The 19620-nt window shown below is 37.9% G+C and overlaps 1 protein-coding gene across 1 annotated transcript; it reads left to right on the plus strand.

The window, feature by feature from the left end:
- The first annotated feature begins 6195 nt into the window (after positions 1 to 6195).
- On the plus strand, positions 6196 to 6498 carry LOC107261583 (auxin-responsive protein SAUR20-like). Its single transcript, XM_015721800.1, has one exon. The coding sequence runs from the start codon at positions 6196 to 6198 to the stop codon at positions 6496 to 6498; it is 303 nt and encodes a 100-aa protein (XP_015577286.1).
- Positions 6499 to 19620: the final 13122 nt, after the last annotated feature.

Below are 19620 nucleotides of genomic sequence, written 5' to 3' on the forward strand. Positions count from 1 at the left end.
ATTTTCAGCCTTTAACATTTGATTTAAATAGAGAAAGAGATTACAAAAGTTGTAGTTTCCAATGCCACTAACGTAGGAACTTGTACAAAGTCAAACAAGAAATTAAATACTACATGGGGACTTACAAGCTATGGAAAATTTGCTGGAAACCATGTGCTTGTTTCCAAGACAAGCTCATATGTTCCAACACATGCCTGTTACCTACTACTAAATCAAAATCAACTCAAGCATTCAAAGTCTCTAATGAGGAACTAAGAATTGAATATTTAGCAATGTCTATGATCAAAAGATAATATGGTCCTGCATCTAATTCAAATTGATATCCAGTCTTTATGTGTTTTCTTTACTTGATTTATCCATGTACTTGTGGGTCACACTGTTTCTTCGTCAAAGAGCCATGAAAAGAAAGGGATATGCATGAATCTGTAACTACCATTTACTTGGTACAATCCTTGTTTTCCACAATTGAACATGATAATTTATTATCAGTTTAAAAACCAGGGAAACATTTTCTGATTTATTTGTTTAGTATTGCTTCTATCTACTAGAGCAACATACCGGCTTGACCTAAATGTGGGGCTTGGTGGTACCAATTGCATTCCTGAAAGCATAATGAATTTCCCTGAAGAAGGACCAAGGTTTGATCTATGAAAGGAAAGGACAGAAATCAAAGGGATTTGAATCATAATGAAATGCGTAAATATGCATCAATAAGCTGCTATAATTATGCATTATTTGTTGGACATAATTGACTTTGTACATTATAATGTCGGGCTGTTGCCCAAGAATAAGACATTGAAAATCATTGTCTTCTCTGTTCGTTGCACTTTCTTGGGATACTCTGAAACTCAAGAAAGATATCGATTTTATGATTTGGGAAGCAAAGAAAATAAGGATCTCCAGAAATGTCATTTTTTTAAGATACTTTTATTTTTTACTTCCTCTCTTTCTTTGTCATCTTTACATTCATCTGTTCCCTTATCCTATTTTTCTAACAATGTGCGGCCTGTCTTGACGTACCACCAAAGACCTCGAGTTCCCCTAACTACGCCTCTACCATCACCAACTTTGGACTCAGGTAATCTTTCTTCCTCTCCTTAACTTGTCTCATCCACTTCACCACTATCATCACCCACTGCACCATCATTATTGCTTGCTTCATCACCAACTCCACATGCTACACCACCTACTGCACATTAGCACCATCACCACCCATTGCGCCGCCCCTACTTGGACGAGATCCATCGTGTAATTAAAGCTCTTGATCGTCTTTGTTTATTTACTACACTTGATCCATTTTCTATTTCTCGATCTAATAAGCAAGCAGCAACAAGTGCAGAGTGGTGCAATGCTATGACAAAGGAACTCAAAGCATTGGAAAATAACCACACCTGGAAAATAGTTCCTTTTCCTATAGATCATCCTGTGGTGGGTTGTCGATAGGTCTATACTGTTAAAGTAAAGGCTGATGGTTCATTAGATCATTATAAAGTCCATATTATAGCTCAAGGCTTCAATCAAGAGTATGGCACCGATTATGATGAGCCTTTTGCTCCGGTTGTAAAAATGAGTACTGTTCGCACTTTGATAGCCGTAGCTAGAATGCACAATTGAGACATCACCCAAATGGATGTGAAAAATGCTTTCATCAATGGTGATCTATCCGAGAGACTGCTTATATGCGTCCACCTCCTGGATATCCTACAACATCAAATATGGCTTGCAAATTACGTAAGGCTCTCTATGGCTTGAAACAAGCATCTTGTGCATGGTTCTTCAAATTAAAAAGCGTGTTGCTAGCTATTAGTTATCAACAGAGCAGCAATGGTTACTCCTTGTTTATCCATTCCACTTCTCAAGGCAAGGTCTTTATTCTCATCTATGTTAATGATATTTTGATTACTGGAGGTGATCATTCTCAACACCATCAGCTCAAGAATCTCCTTCAACAATCTTTTCAGATGAAAGATTTAGGGTCTACTGCATATTTTCTTGGAATTGAGATTTCTAGATCATCGACTAGCCATTTTCTTAGTCAATGGAAATACATTAAAGACCTTATGTTGGAAGAGTCACCCGTGTTTAGAACTGGTTCAATTCTTGTTAGTAACATTCCTATTATTTAGCATTACTTTACTGTTTCCAATTAGTTATTACCATTTTAATGGGCTATTTTTCTCATTTTCAATTAGAGTTGTTAGACTATTTAAGTCTCATGTGATTCATCAATAAATTAATCAACTTTGTCTTCACTTTATATTGCTATGTTTCTAAACTCTATAATTGGTATTAGAGCCATAAACTGAAGCTTGATTTGTATGTTTAAGTGTGAAGTTAGGAACTGCAGTATCCTAACGCAAGAAAGAGAGTAAAAGAGGGAGAGTGAAACACTTAAGAGTAAACACTTAGGGAGTGATTGAGAGATGGCAGAAGAAGGAGCAGCAGCTTTCTTCAACCCAGCATTCCTAAGTTCGATGAAGATTACGACCATTAGAGTATACTAATAGAAAACTTCATGAGATCAAAAGAGTATTGGCATCTCATCGCCATTGGTTACACAGAGCCCAAACATGGAGAAGTTTTGACTACTGCACAAAAGAAAGATCTTGATGACCTTAAGCTCAAGGATTTGAAGGTGAGAAATTATCTTTTTCAGTCCATTGATAAAACAATATTAAAATCCATTCTTCAAAAGGATACTTTCAGACAAATATGGGAGTCAATGAAACGAAAGTTTCAAGGAAATGCAAAGGTTCAATGTATACAGCTCTAAGCACTACGACGTGAATTTGAAGTTTTGGAAATGCAAGTTGGCGAACTTGTCTCAGATTATTTCTCAAGGGTGACGATAGTCGCTAATAACATGCGAAACAATAGAGAGGACATGTCAGATATTTAAGTTATAGAGAAAATTCTACGTTCTTTAATGGAACAATTCAACTATGTTGTTTGTTCTATTGAAGAATCAAAGGATATTGATGTTTTGTCGGTGGATGAATTGCAGAGCTCTTTCATCATGCATGAACAGAAATTTTGAGAGAAAGATAGTGAGGAGCATGCTTTGAAGGTCAGTTTAGATGAGAAATCTACCTTACGAGGAAGAGATAAAAACACCACCAGAGGACGTGGAAGAGGAAAGGGAAGATCGAGTTTTAATTGAGCCACAATTGAATGTTTCAAATGTCATAAGCTTGGTCATTTTCAGTATGAGTGTCCATTATGGGATAAGGAAGCTAATTTTGCTGAGTTTGATGATAGTGAAGAACTATTGTTGATGTCATATGTGGAGATGTCCAATATGAGAAAAAAGAAAGTCTAGTTCTTAGACTCAGGATGCTCAAACCATATGTGTGGAGATAAATGTGGTTTTTGGGAGATGGATGGTGTGTTTCGGCATATGGTGAAACTTGGAAACGATACTAAAATGAATGTACTCGGGAAAGAAAATGTGAAGCTGGTGGTGAATGGAACAACTCATGTGATCACAAATGTATTTTATGTTTCTGAACTTAAGAATAATCTCTTAAGCTTAGGGCAATTGCAGGAGCGGGGCTTGACCATTCTTATCCAATCAAGGATGTGTTGCATCTATCATCCACTCAAAGGTTTGATTATTCAAACAAATATGATAGCAAATAGAATGTTTGTGGTAATTGCTAAAGCATAACTTCAAAAGGAATCATGTTTCAACACTACTACACAAGACATCACTCACTTGTGGCATTGTAGGCTTTATCATCTCAGTTATAGAGGATTGAACACGCTGAAATCAAAAGAAATGATTTCAGGGCTACCAATGTTACCAGAGTCTACAATAATGTGTACTGATTGCATGAAAGGCAAGCAACATTGAGCTTTAATTCCAAAAAAGAGTCAATTGGAGAGCAACTCAGAAATTGCAATTAGTTCATGTAGACATTTGTGGTCCTATTTCACCGGCTTCCAATAGTAAAAAGCAGTATGCATTGTATTTTATTGATGATTTCACTAGAAAAGCATGGGTATACTTCTTGTTAGAGAAATCAAAAGCATTTCATCCCTTCAAATGCTTCAAGATGCTTGTAGAAAAGGAAGCAAGTTTGCCTATTCAATGTCTGCATACAGATAGAGGAGGTGAATTTAACTCCATGGAGTTCACTGAGTTTTGCAAATTGAATGGAATAAAGAGACAATTAACGATGGCTTACACCTTACAGCAAAATGGCGTAACAGAGTGCAAGAACAAGACTGTGATGAATCTTGTGAGATCCATTTAATCTGAAAAGAAAGTTCCGAAAAATTTCTGGCCTGAAGCAATTAGATGGGTGGTGTATGTTCTGAATCAGTCTCCTACTTCAGTTGTTAAAGACATGACTCTAGAAGAAGCTTGAAGTGGAGCAAAGCCATCGGTAGAGCACTTTAGAGTGTTTGGGTGTGTAGGGCATGTCCATGTCCCAGATGCTAAATGGACCAAGCTCGAAGATAAAAGTATGAAATGTATGCTTTTTTGTGTTAGTAATGAATCTAAAGCATATAGATTATATAATCTTATCACAAACAAAATTATTATGAGCCGAGATGTAATTTTTGAAGAAGATAGCCAATGGAATTGGGAAGAACAGTATGAAAAGGAACTGTTAATGGATTTAAATTGGGCCGACAACGAAAATAGCATTCATGATGAAGAGAACATAGAGGAAGAAGAGGCTGCCATAGATGACATTGAAAGAGCTGGAACTGAACGCGTCTCTTCAAGCACCATTAATGAAGAAGGCATGAATGCTAGGGAGGGAAGAAATAGACAACCTCCTATATGGATGCAAGATTATGTTTCAGGCTACATTTCGACCGAAGGTTTTTCAACTGAAGTAGAGGAAAATATGGCATTTATTATGTCGTCAGATCCGATGAGTTTTGAAGAAGCAATCAGAAGCTTAAAGTGGAGGTTAGCTATGGATGAAGAAATTCAATCCATTGAGAAAAATCAGACTTGGAAACTAGTAGAGTTACCAGCAGGAGCAAAAAAGATAGGAGTAAAATGGGTTTACAAAACTAAATTAAACGAGCTCGGGGAAGTGGATAAATACAAAGCGAGATTGGTGGTTAAAGGTTATGCACAACAACATGGAATAGATTATACAGAGGTGTATGCTCCTGTAGCACAAATGGACACTATCACAATGATCATAGCTCTGGCTACAAAAGGCTGGAAACTCTATCAACTAGACGTCAAGTCTGCCTTTTAGATGGAGAATTAACTGAAAAAGTTTATGTGGAACAGTCGAAGGGGTACGTGAAGAAGGGGAGTGAGCAAAAAGTGTACAAGTTACATAAAACACTTTACGATTTAAAGTAGCTCCAAGAGCTTGGTTTAACCGAATTGAATCTTACTTTATCAAAGAAGGATTTCAGAGAAGTCACGGTGAGCAGACCTTATTCGCCAAATGGAGCTATAAAGATAAGATTCTAATTATGAGCATCTATGTTGATGATCTTTTGTTTATAAGTGATGATGAAGATATGATGTATGAGTTCAATAGTTATATGGAGAAGGAATTTAATATGATTGACTTAGGAAAAATGAGGTTCTTTCTTAGAATTGAGATTGTGCAAAGATCAGTTGGTATCTTCATATGCCAAAAGAAATATGCAGCTGATGTTTTGAATCGTTTTGGTATTGTCTGAATATAATCCAGTTTGTAATCTTATAGTTCCAGGACATAAAATATTGAGAGATGAAAAAGGAGTCAGCACCCATAATACGATATTGGCAAATTTTCTTCATCTCACATCATAATGTACCATTTTTCTAAACTATTGCATGTGGAAAATTAAACATAATGGCATATATGAATTATGTTGGATCCTATTATTTTTCCTATTAACAATCTAAAAAAATTTCTTTAGCAAGGAAAACAAACGTATGTTCTTATTACATGATCTTTGAAATTTTCCCATGTTTGTTGATTAGTTAAAAGACAAAACCATGTGATACCTTCAAGCAATATCTTGAGCAGTACCCCACTTCATGATTCTTGGCCATTCATTCTAAAACTTGAAGATCTTTCACTAGTAATCTCATCTATGTAATGTCATTACAATCAATTGTAATGAACTCAACTATGCACATCCTCTATTAATAGCTTTTGTTCAAACCAAAGCAAACATAATCCTTAGATTCTTTATCTGTTCTCCAAACTATAGAAGTATTAAAAAATGGGTGTTCGTCTTCCTGGAACTGTCCTTGCCAAGCAAATTCTATGCCGATCTTTTCTAACTACAAATCAGACAACATTAATATCTGCAGAAGTACCGAAAGGCTTTCTGGCTGTTTATGTTGGACAAACTGAGAAGAAGAGATTTATGGTACCTGTATCCTATTTGAATCAGCCTTCATTTCAAGCTCTACTACGAAAAGCTGAAGAAGAGTTTGGCTTTGATCATCCAACGGGTGGCTTGATAATTCCTTGTAGAGAAGAGATTTTGTTGGATGTTATTTCTCAGTTGAAGAGATCATAATCAATGACAGCAATTTTGTATAGAAACATTACCATTGATTTGTAAAACAGTTAGCTTAAGACCTGACTATAAACTACATGCTTTCTTTACTAGTAAATTAGAAAATCTTATTCATTCAGAATAGTTTTTCTACCAGTAAGTTTAGAGATTTTAATTCACTTGTGTTGAAAGTAGAGAAAAAGTAGGTATGGCCTCAGACACTGCACAGACAGAAAAGCTTGTACAGGGTTGCTCATCACAGGCCCTGAAGAAAGGGAGCAACCATCCCTGTGACAGGGGAAGGCCGCTCCAACCTTTCCTAGAGAAGAAAGGGATGTTGGACAGAGATACCAAGGCAACCAAGTAGAATAGGGTACCGTTGTATATGTGTATATAAATACCAGCACAATTAATTGTACAAAGATCAGAATCATATAAACAACCAATTCATCATTTCAATTTTCTACATGGTATTAGAGCAGGTCTAACCTGTACCCATCATCTACCATTTTTTTTTCTAGCCATGTCTCAAAATGACAAACTAACCAACATAACACTTAAAGGAAATTCCAACTATTTCAAATGGTCGAAATCAGTGTACATTGGCCTTAGCAGTAGAAGAAAGCTAGGGTTCATCATTGGGACCAAGCAACAGCCGAAGCCAGAAAGGCTAGAGGCCCCAACAGAGGAAGAACTAGACAGAATGGAGGAATGGCAAACGACTGACCATTTGGTCATGTCAATGCTTACAAACACTATGGAAACCCAGATTTCCAGACTCTGTATTTTAATAGAGTCATCAAAATCAATCTAGGACAAAATGCAGAGCCTATAAGGCCACCAACACAACTTCGCACACATTTTCAGACTCAAGCAAGAGTTATCACAAATCACACAGGGGACCAAAAGCTCATGTCAATATGCAACAGAAATACTCACAAGGTGGGAAGAGTTGCAGAATTGCCTTCCGCCATCAAACGACATAGAAGAGATACAGAGATGAGAGGAACAGGATCTCGTATATACCTACCCGGGAGGTCTGGACTCAAGCTATGAAGGCTTGAGATCATAGATCCTCCTCGGAGCGGAACTCCCCAAAATCGATGCTGTAATAGTAAACATACAGCACGAGGAGACTCGAAAAAGCACAATAAACCCTGTCCCCAACCTCATAGACAGCCAAGCCTTCAACATTCGTCGAGAACCACCCCGTACGAGGGGAGGACCGAGCGCCATCGTGCGCTGTGACCACTGCCAAACGCAGGGTCACTCTTGCGATGGTTGCTGGCACCTCTACCCACATCTGCGGCCATTTCGGGAGTGGGAAGGCCTTGGGGGAGTGAGGAGAGGGGGCAGAGGAGAGAGACGGGGTGACGGCAGAAGAGAAAACCCTAGAGAAGTGTTACATGTCGAGAGTGGGGGCGGGAGTGTTTATGATATAGGGTTAAAGGAGTCTGGTATATATACTGGGTTAGATAAGCAAACCCAACCCGACTCCATGACTCGACCCGGCAGCGAGCAACCCGACCTGACCCGCCTTTCCGCTGCCCCCAATTCTAACCCGACCCGTCTCAACCATGGATCTGACCCGACAGTCTCTTTTCAACTCAATCAACTACTGTCTCAAATCCAGGCTCTGGTTCAAAATCAACAGCCCAGTGGGTCAGGTTCGGTATCTAAATCATTTAATTATGTTCCAACAAAATTAACACACTGCTCTACTGATTGGATTATTGACTCTGGTGCTTTTGATCACATGACATGAGATTTAATAAAATTGCAAAATTTCTCTCCTGGAAAAAAATTTCAACATGTGACAGTCGCTAACGGGCATAAAACTCCAATCCAAGGTAGTGGTAACACTACATTACTCAACCAACATCTAAATAATGTCTTATTTATTCCTGATTTTAAATCTAATCTATTATCCGTTGGACGAATCACTAATGAATTCAACTGCAATGTTATTTTTTCACCTTCTTCTGTTCTGTTTCAGGATCGCACTACAAGGATGATGATTGGTGAAAGATATTATGACAATGGTCTATACTATCTTAAGAACTCCACCAATCAACGTTTTGTGTCTGCTAAAACAGCCGATCAGGGCATGTTAATGCATTTACATTTTGGACATCCATCCGACTCTGTCTTAAATACATTATTCTATTATAATTTATATTCCAGTCACTGTGAGACTTTTAAATTTTTCAAACACACTCATCTCCCTTTTCCTCTCTCATCTCGTACCTCTGAAAAACGATTTGAATTAATGCACTCTGATGTTTGGGGCCCGGTCCCTGTTACTTCTTACAATCATTTTAGGTATTTTGTCACCTTCATTGATGACTACACTCGCACAACTTGGGTCTATTTATTAAAAGGCAAAAATGAAGTTTTCTCATGTTTTCAAGAATTCTTTCACTTTGTTAAAACTCAATACACTGATAGTATTAAAACTTTTCGTTCTGACAATGGTATAGAATATATAAATCAACACTTTAAAAACTTCTTTAAAAAGGAAGGCATCCTTCATCAGACTATATGCATTAATACCCCTGAATAGAATGGGGTCTCTGAAAGAAAAAATAGGCATCTGCTTATTGTCACTCGCACCCTGCTTTTTCAAAATAACGTTCCTTCTATTTTTTGGTCTGATGCTCTCCTTACTGCTACCTATCTTATTAATCGTCTTCCAAGTGTCAGACTCCACAATCTCAGCCCCTTATAAATTCTCAAAAACTGAAAAATTGAGCTAGGGCATATTCGTGTTTTTGGTTGCATTGCTTTTTTTCACATTAAGCGTCTTCACAAATTTGAAAAAAGCTCTGCCAAAACCATCTTTTTAGGTTACTTCATAGGCAAGAAGGGATACAAATGTTATGATCCCCTCACTCACAAAGTCTATGTTTCCAGGGATGTCACTTTTTTGGAACACAAACCATATTATAAACCTCATGATATTCATAGTACTAGACCTCAACACTCTCAAGGGCCATCCACATTATTTCCGCATAATTTTTCTTTTTCAGATCTCAGCAGTTCCAGTCAAGACACTCATCCGGAGGGGTAGCCTCCTCTCGACTTAAGGTCAATCCCTTCAGGGGGAGAAACTATTACCAGAAGCGAGGAAATTGCACCTCCACAAGAAGAGATTGCCTTAAGACGATCCACTTCGAATAACTAGATCGTCTGTCAGGTTAAGGGATTACGTATCCCATAAGGTATCGTATCCAATTTGCAAGTTCATCACTTATGATCACATGTCTCATAACTATCAAGCCTATCTAGGAAATCTTACGGCACATACAGAACCCACCTCATTCTATGATGCCAACACTAACCCAAAATGGTGTAAGGCCATGAAGGAAGAACTATCTGCCTTAGAAAAAAATAACACTTGAGAAATTGTCCCTTTACCATCAAATAAAAAACCTGTAGGATGTAAAAGGGTTTACAAGATAAAATTTAACTGTGACGGATCAATCGAGCGATATAAAGCCAGTTTAGTAGCCAAAGGGTTTACTCAAACCTATGGCGTCGATTACCAGGAAACCTTTGCTCCTGTAGCAAAAATGAACACTGTTCGTATTTTATTATTTGCTGCCACTAACTCAGGTTGGAGTCTATTTCAAATGGATGTAAAGAATGCCTTCCTCCAAGGAAATTTAGAAGAGGAAGTCTACATGACTCCCCCTAGGTCACAAGTCCACATTAGAGTCGTCATTGGTATAGAGCTAAACAAAGCAATTTATGGTCTAAAGCAGTCTCCAAGAGCATGGTATGCCAAGCTGAGCTTTTTCCTTCTTAATATTAATTTCGGTAAATGTACTTCAGATTCCTCAATGTTCATCAAACACAATCACTTATGCACCATTATTATCTTAGTATATGTTGATGATATCATCATAACCGGTAACAATAACAAAAAAATTGAAAAGGTTAAGAAAAAGTTAAAAAGGGAATTCGACGTCAAGGACCTTGGCTAGCTTTCATACTTTCTTGGAATAGAAATAGCCAAATCACAAAAAGGTCTATTTCTATCTCAGAGAAAGTATGTGCTCGACCTCTTAAAAGAAAGAGGGAAACTAGGAGCTAAGCCTACGTCCACTCCAATGGAAACTAATGTCAAACTTAAGTTAGAAGATGGTAACCCATTAGATAACATAGGACATTATCAACGGCTAGTAGGGAAGTTAATTTATCTAACTGTCACTAGACCTGATATCTCCTATGCTGTAAGTATGGTAAGCCAATTTATGCATGCCCCCCGTACCAGCCACTTGGATGCTATTGATAGAATTCTTAGATACCTCAAAAGCACTCTAGGTCAAGGTATTTGGATGAAAAACAGCCACTCTAATACTATAATTGGTTTCTCTGATGCAGATTGGGCAGGAAGTAGTGATAGGAAGTCAACAACGGGTTTTTGCACATTCGTAGGAGGAAACCTAGTAACATGGAAAAGTAAAAAGCAAAGTGTAGTGGCAAGATCAAGCACAGAGGTAGAATATAGAGCCATGGCATCCACAGTAAGCGAGCTCACTTGGATCAAACAAGTGCTCCTTGATATAAGGATTGATTATAAAGAACCCATGTTGATGTACTGTGATAATCAAGTTGCCCGACATATCACATCCAATCCAGTATTCTATGAACATACTAAACACATTGAGGTGGACTGTCACTTCATCAGGCAGAAAGTATAGTTAGGCGAAATTAAAAATCCATTTGTCAGGATTCATGATTAGTTGGTCGACATATTTACAAAAGCTCTAAATAAAAGTAGTCACCAGACTATCCTCAGCAAGATGGGTTCGATCAACCTCTACGAACCCAACTTGAGGGAGAGTGTTGAAAGCAGAAATAAAGTAGGTATGGCCTCAGACATTGCATAGGTAGAAAAGCCTGTGCAAGGTTGCTCATCACGGGCCCTGAAGAAAGGGAGCAACCATCCCTGTGATAGGGGAAGGCCGCTCCAACCTTTCCCAGAGAAGAAAGGGGCGTTGGACAGAGATACCAAGGCAACCAAGTAGAATAGGGTACTGTTGTATATGTGTATATAAATACCAGCACAATCAATTGTAAAAAGATCAGAATCATATAAACAACCAATTCATCATTTCAATTTTCTACAACTTGCGATTAGAAGTTGTGTATTGCTTTCCTTCCTTTTCCATTTTCTTCTCTTTCCATTATATTTTACAATATAATTGATGATCAACTTTCCTTTTAGTGAAGAAATACGACAATGACTCAGATGTAATCAGTCAATGAATGACAGGGAAAAGGTTCCAATGTGCCAAACAACAAGGAAATTTTTTATGTCACTCCGAAACAAATATCTTAACTGTTATGTATTTTCATTTTTCTTTTGGATAAATTGGCTTTCACTGGAATTGGACTTGAGATGTCACAGGCCTGGAGATGACTCCAGTACCAATGAGCTTTATGGTGATTCTAGTTCCTCTCCCTTCCTTTAGCTACTATTTCTGTTTTTGCAGTTAGGATTTCTTGCTGAATTCTACATCTTTCCTATCTTACTTTCCATTATTTTTAGAACTTATTACAAACCAATTATTATTAGAAAGTAGGGATTCATATAGTTATGGATCTAACATAATTTTTCAACTATTGGCTTATCCCACTAGTAGGCCATGTTGTTTTCCAACAAAAGCAAATTGAAGGGTATGAATGGTCAGACCCCTAATTGATTAGACAAGACCATGTGATTCCCTTATGATCAATGTCCCAAGCAGGCCCGAGCAAATGTTTTTCAGCTGTTACTTTAAAATTTCAGGATACATCACACTAACTATGAAGTTATTTACATGCCTCTTAACTACTTTAAAATCAGTTCAAGTATTCACAGGTAACTTGGTCTAATTCAAAATGATTTCCTATCTTTATGTGGTCTTTTACTTGGTTTATCTCTGTACTTGTAGGGCATGAATTGCTTGGTACAGTCCTTGTTTTCCTTAACTGAACATGACATTTTATCATCCTTATAGAATCCAGGGTAACTTTTCCTGATCTATTTGCTTGATAACATATCAGCTTGAACTAAATGTTGGACTTCTGAAACCAATTGCACTTAGAAGGATTGCCAATTGATGAAGCCAAAGAAGAACCTAAGTTTGGTGATCTAATGGCAGTAACTGAGTCGCCTAACATCAATAACCACAATCCTGAATTAGATAATTTTTCCTTTAACAAAACCTGGCTGAATAAGTAATACACAAAGCATAATATATGAATAAATTAGCTTCATGTCGCATATGGAAAGTTGTCCCAGTTATCCTGAAGGTATGCCACTTGAAACTTTGGTTGTGTAATATTATAGCAACAAGTTTTATTTCCTATTCCATTCTGCATAAAATAGACGTTATAACTATATTATGTGCCTTAGTTTTGTCTCTTGTCCATCTTGCACTATGAAAGGAAAGAGCATAAATTAAAGTAATTGCCAGATTTGCTATTGTAAATTAACTGCTACATTTATGTATATATTAGCTGCTGTAATTGTGCAATATATATTAGCTATTATTGACTTTGTACAATATAAATACAGGGTTGTTGCCCAAGAATAAATAATCCAAAATCATTCTCATCTTGTCTTTTTACTCATAGTATTCTTTGTTAACATAGTATCAGCGCACCAGGTCTGATCCATCATCTCTAAAATCAGAAATTATTTTTTTTTCTTCGCAACAGTTGGGTTTCATCCCCAATATCTTGGGTTTCATCCCTAGTTTCTTATTTTTTTGCAGAAATTCATTTTTATTCAGTCTTCTCTTGATGGTGTTACATAATCATCGGCTGGCCATCAGATTTGATGGAAAAAAATTACTCATTGTGGTCATCTTATATGAAGAATTTCCTGGAAGGACAGGATCTTTGGGGTTATATTGATGGCTTCATATCTAAACCTATAGAAGAATCATCCATTTCTAAATGGGTCATCAATAATGAAAAAATTAAAACATGGATCATGGAGTCTGCGGAGAATTCTATTGCTGCAAATCTTAGCTCTTTGTGGGATTACTTATAGAAAATCTACAAACAAAGTAACGAGGCTCGAATTTATCATATAGAACAAGAGATAAGTATTCTATCCTAAAACTCTCGTAATATTCAAGAATTTTATTTGGCTATGACTAAACTTTGGAATGAGATGGATATGATCAATAACAACATTCCTAAAGAAGCTTTTGAAATAGTTGTGCAACTCAGATAACAACACCGAACACGTCAATTTTTGATGAAGCTTCGTTCTGAATTTGAACATATTCATGCATCCATTCTTAATCGTAAAACCAACCATTGCATTGATGATATCATGGCTGAATTAGTTGCTGAAGAAACTCGCCTATAGTCATTATCATCTCATGATTCAACATAGGATGTGGCTCTTATCGCTAGCACTTAAAAGCCCAAAGCTCGTGACATTAGCAAGGTTGAATGTTTTAATTGTCATGAGATTGGGCACTTGGCTTCTCAATGCAGGAAAAAGAAAGATTCAGCAGCTCCTTATTGTCATTATTGCAAGAAAGATGGGCATGTAATAGAGAATTGCAGAAAACGGCCGCCATGATAGAATTTTAAAGAGAGAGAAATATTAAGGTTTGGGACGTTCTCCCCCGCTTTTCTCTTTTCTTTCCTCTCTTCGTTCTTTTAATTAATTCCCCCTATTACCGCCAACACGGCCGTGTTCCTGACCGTGTTGGGGACATGATTTGGTATTCCTGGTCATGTTACTCTCTGTGGTCATGCTCCCTAAGAACTACTTTTCCTTTGATGTTTGATGCACCCAACACGGCCGGGACCGTTGTTGAAACCAACACGGCCATGTTCAGCTTCCTCATGCTCGTACTTAGCTTGTTTCAGCAGCTTCAACGTCCAATTATGCTCCAATTCTTCCTTTTATCATCCTTTAACTTCTTTTGGACCTAATGCACACAAACAGATGCATAGGGTGAGTGTTGGGACCAATTCACATCCAAATGTCCATAAAATCAATCTTAAAAATCCCATTTAGATGTGTGTATTTTACACACATCAAATAACCCCACACTTAGCTCATTGCTTGTCCTCAAGCAATCAAAAGTAAAATAAGGAAAATAAATCACTAAGGAACAACACTTAAGCTGACAGACAAGCTAGAGAGCTCCTGTACATATCCTTAACAAGCGTAAGTCAAACAAAAAGAAACGAAGTAATCAATTCAAGTATCATAACCAAGATGCCAATAATTTACAAAATACTGTCTCAACAAAATTATTCAGAACCAACTCCTCACCAGATTCACTCTAAATCAGTCAAAGTGTTTAAAGGGTGGTGTTTAATCGCTCAATGCATTAATTATTGCCTTACTTACTATATGCTTGCTCTTAAATCCTACTCCTACCACTTATGGAGAGTCAACAACTATGTCAAAAGGTCTTTATAAGGGTTGTAATGGGGATTAGGTAGGGGTAGATAAATTTGATAAGAGTTGAACCTATGGTGTTCTGCAATGAAATACATGACCTGCACACAAGCCACAATGATCACAAGGGGTAAACAATGGACAGTAGTCCAAGGTGGGAAATAGAAATCAAGTGAAAATGTTTAGCCCACTTACTTTCTTTCTTTTCATCACCTTTCCCTCTTATTCTTATATTTATTTTTTTTCTCTTTTTTTTCTTTTTTTTCATAAAGGAAGAACATTCACATAATAGAGTAAATTTATTTTGGATTGAAGAAAGCTGCTAAAAGATTCCACACTATTCCTAAGACAAAAATTCCCAATAAAAACAAGTCATATGCAAAAGCATAACCAAAGCATAATAAAACTAAGTGGTAATGGAATATGATAAAAAAATGGTGAAAGAAGGGGTTATCTACAGAATCAATAAACGAAGGAAGGCTATTTGGCTAGAATAAAAAACCTAAGTGCCTCTATCGTACCAAAGTGTTAAACTCTCCTTGTGGCCCTCATAAGCATTACCGAGCAAGTTCTAAAAGTAAAGACAGTAATTGGCACTCTCAACAAGAAATAAATACAAGCATATAAAGTGTATGCTTACAATTTAGGCTTAATTTCTCACAAGTGTGCTTTTGAGTAGGTTCCAAACAAAAATCATCAAAACAAAATTAAATAAACCAAAGCAACTTAGTGCAAAACTCAAACTAATTATCTTACATTCTTCCGCAAAACTCAACACTATCGGTTTTACCTGATCACATGGACATAAACAGGATTTCAAAAGCAAGTCAATAGTAAGAGCATTGAAACAAAGTGAAAAAATTTCAAAATTTTACAAAAAATTGCATAAAGAATAAACAAATAACTGAGATGGGATAAATGAAATGCGATGTATACACTAAAAAAGGATCTGAATTTCATATACAAAACAATAAAAACACGAAAACCAGTGTATATAAATATCACCACCCCACACTTGAAGGACACACTGTCCTTAGTGTACAAAATATAAGAAATGAAAAGGAAAAGAACTATCGACTATAGCTCCGGGAGTGAAAAGAGGTGCATCGCCAGTACTGGATGAGTGGCTACTCGAGGATCGAAAGTAGTGTCACATGCAGGAGCTGGTGGATCGGCCAGGAGCGGCCGTCAATAGGAGGCTCGTCAGTCACTGTGTTGAAGGGTGCTCGGTCGGAGAGGGAGGGCCACCGGTGGATCATCCGCTAGAGGGATGTCAAAATGGCTCGCTGCTCGGAACCCGGCCTACGTGGATGTGCAAAGTCCAGAGCAAAAATATCATCAAACATGTCATTGGCCATAGAGGCCTCTAACCTACCTCCCTGCTCAATCAAGGCCTGAAGCATAACCCTCTGCCTCTCAAACTGAGCCATCATCTGGCTCTGAAACTCACTGATGCTGTAAAAGGTCCTGCTAAAAAGCCTCTTATCGAATGAAATGCTGCTGCTGCTCCTCTGCCAACCTTTGCACTGTAAGCTGCAGCTCTCTAAACTCAATTGGAGAGACTCCTAAGACAGCTGATGAAGAACCAGAAGGAGCTGAAGTAGATGGTCTGGAGGAAGACTCCAGAATATCAGAAGAAGGTGGGACATCCTATGTACTATGGGCTCGTGGGGCAGGTCGCTCCTCTCTGAGTGCTGCCAAGAGAGCATTCCTCAGTCTATACTCTGGTCCTAGTGGACCCTGCCTACGAGTCACCATCCCCATACTAACCAATTGGGGAAGTCCCAACGTCTCCATCACCCTCAGCTCTATCAGATGTGGTATCGCCTCCTCCAAAACTCCTTAACTCCTAGCCAGTCGAGTAATGTAAGTCCCAAAATAGAAAAATACCTTCTTTGAGTTGTTGCAGAAGGCACTAATCTGTCTAGCTAACAAGTATCCTATGTCGACGGACTGGTGCTGGTGCATGCTGTAAAGTATAAATAGGTCCGGCTGGGTAACTACACCACTGCTATCTCCCCTGCCAATGATGGTCCTAGCCAGCAATGCATGCAAGTACCATAGTCCCTCAGGCAAGTTAGACGCCTTGGACTGGCTGGCACTGTACCCCTCAGTGTCATCAAAAATTTCGGCCCACATATGTGGATATGACACACCAGGCGTGTGTATACAGCGACTATAAACCTCTCCAGAGCATCCTCCTCAGTCCACAAGCCCAAGTCTACCCCAAACTACTGTACACTCATCATGAAAGTCTACTTTGCTAGTCTGAAACTGATCGCATCTAGTTGTTGGAAGTCCCGCAACTGGCTCTATAGAAAGAAAGTGCTGGCAAACTCCACAGTCAACTCCCTATATGTTGGTTCAACTATTTCAAAGAAATGCTAAAATGGGGGCATCTCAAGATATCGGCGGACTGCAGCTGTAAGTCCGATGGTTTCCAGTGCTGGCCAGTCTATCCTACGCCCCTTTTCCAAATCTTTGTGCCTCATTGATTGATATCTCTGCTCAAAGGTGGGCTGCCCTTGGAAAAGTAGGAATCGATGGCGCTGCAGTGGTCTAATTTGGCTTGAACTAGTCAGTGCAGCGCCTGATGATCGAGAGGAAGAGGAACCATCGGTCCGCCTCCTTTTGTAAACTCCTGATCCTCGTCTGGTGGACATGGTACCTGAAAAAGAAATTTTTAGTACTAAGGATCAACGAAATTCTGGCAGCATAACGACATAAAATGAACAAACCGAACGATTTAACTTGATAAAATTAAACTGCTCAATTTCCTGCAAAGAAAATTTAATCCACAACACTGCCAACCAATGCTAACCAATTAAATTTTCAATTCATCCACATGGAGTTTAACTTCGCCATAATCCATCACAAGGCAAACCAACATGCTAATATAAAACAGATATAACATAGTCCACTATAAATAATAGAGCCTATTGTTTAGCTACCAACAATAATAATAAAAAGGAAAATAAAGAATTAATCACAATCATGAATAATGGTAGAAAAGAAAAATGGAAAATATGAGCAAGTTATGTATATAAACTAAATTAAAGAAAATAAAATAAAATTAAGCACAAATATGAATGTAAATGCATGCACCAAATAATAAAATAAGGAATTACTAAAAGAAATTGAAACACAAATTCGAACACAAAGATAAACATAAATTCGAACTAATATCAAAATAAAATAATAGAAAATGAAGTTGGAGGGTACTTACTTGACAAACGCAATATCCAAAGCCTTCGAGATGAGAAATAAAAAATGAGAGAGTAAGATAGGAGAGAATTGCTAAAACTAAAAGGAGAGCAAAATTTTTGGAAATTTCGAAATGAAGTGGTATATATAGGTAGTGTACGGAACACGCCCGTGTTCACCAACAGGGGCCGTGTTCATGAACACGGTCTGGATATCGGGCCGTGTTAAGAAAATTAAAACGTGCTGACTTACCACTTCTGAGAACACGCCCATGTTTATGGAACACGGGAACGTGTTGGGGACACAGTTGAGCATAAATGCCCGTATGGCCTATTGTGAACGTGTTCATCTTAGTTTGTTTTTCTTCAATTAGAACATGGGCCGTGTTAATGAACACGGTCCTAAACACGCCCGTGTTGATCTCTAAAAAATACAAAACTTGCGATTCTCAGCACTTTCTCACTCTTTCTCACCTGCACAACCAATAAGTCCTCAACTCATACACTCAACATAAATAAAAATTACCAAAAATAAACTGTAAAATCTAATCAAACTAAGTTCAAAATAAAGGGTAAATTATTAAAATTGAAAAATAGAATTTGGGGTGCCTCCCAAAAGTGCTTCTTTTTTATGTGACGAGTCTTCTTAGCTGGACTCATGGTGAAAAGCAAACGGTAGGGATTGATGATCATCCATCCTTCTTCCAAGCAAATGTCTTCGAGTATCCGCTTAGAGGGATAATCGTCAATTTCCTCTTCCCGACTATCAAGCAAGCTGCCAGTATGATGGGCAAAACTCGCTCCTCGTATAATTGAACGTAGTCATGATGCTGTAGGGGCTCTTCTAATTTGAAAGCTGGAGTTTCAACAATTGGAAGGATCGATGGTTGGGCAATTTCTTTAGGAGTGTTGATGGTTTTCTTCAGTCCTTGGCTTGGTTCACTTGCTAGAAGAAACTCGAGCTCCTCCAAGACTTCTTCATTGGATAAATCGTGCTCATCTTCCATCATCAAAGGAACTTGTGGAAAATCTACCAACAATTCCTCTAACTGCAACTCAGCATCATCAACTGTACATTCCTGTTGATAGTCTTTCAGAGGAATTATATTCGCCTCTTCCTTTTTTGGTTCCATCTCCATGTTCAAGAAATCGTCCTGCATAGAAGGATCATCGTCAAACATAGTAGATAAACCAGAAAAATTCTCACCTGAATGCAAAGTGATGGTGCTCAAGTGTTCCTCGGATTCAGTAGCGTTTGATGGAGTTCCCAATTGTTCTTCAGCTAGTAACTTGAAGATCAAGCCTACTTGGTGCTCTATTTTCTTAATTGAGGCTTGTTGACTTTCAAGTACCCTCTCTGTTTGTTGGAATCTATCATCAAGACTTGTAATGAACCTTATCATTAGCTCCTCCGATACTAACTCTTCATCTTGAGTTGAGGGTACAAGATTAGGCTGTTGATATGGTTACTGAAATTCTGGTGGTTCTAGGCCATCTAAGCTCCATCCAAAGGGT

Source organism: Ricinus communis, chromosome 1 (genome assembly GCF_019578655.1).
Source record: "Ricinus communis isolate WT05 ecotype wild-type chromosome 1, ASM1957865v1, whole genome shotgun sequence".
Classification (NCBI taxonomy): domain Eukaryota; kingdom Viridiplantae; phylum Streptophyta; class Magnoliopsida; order Malpighiales; family Euphorbiaceae; genus Ricinus; species Ricinus communis.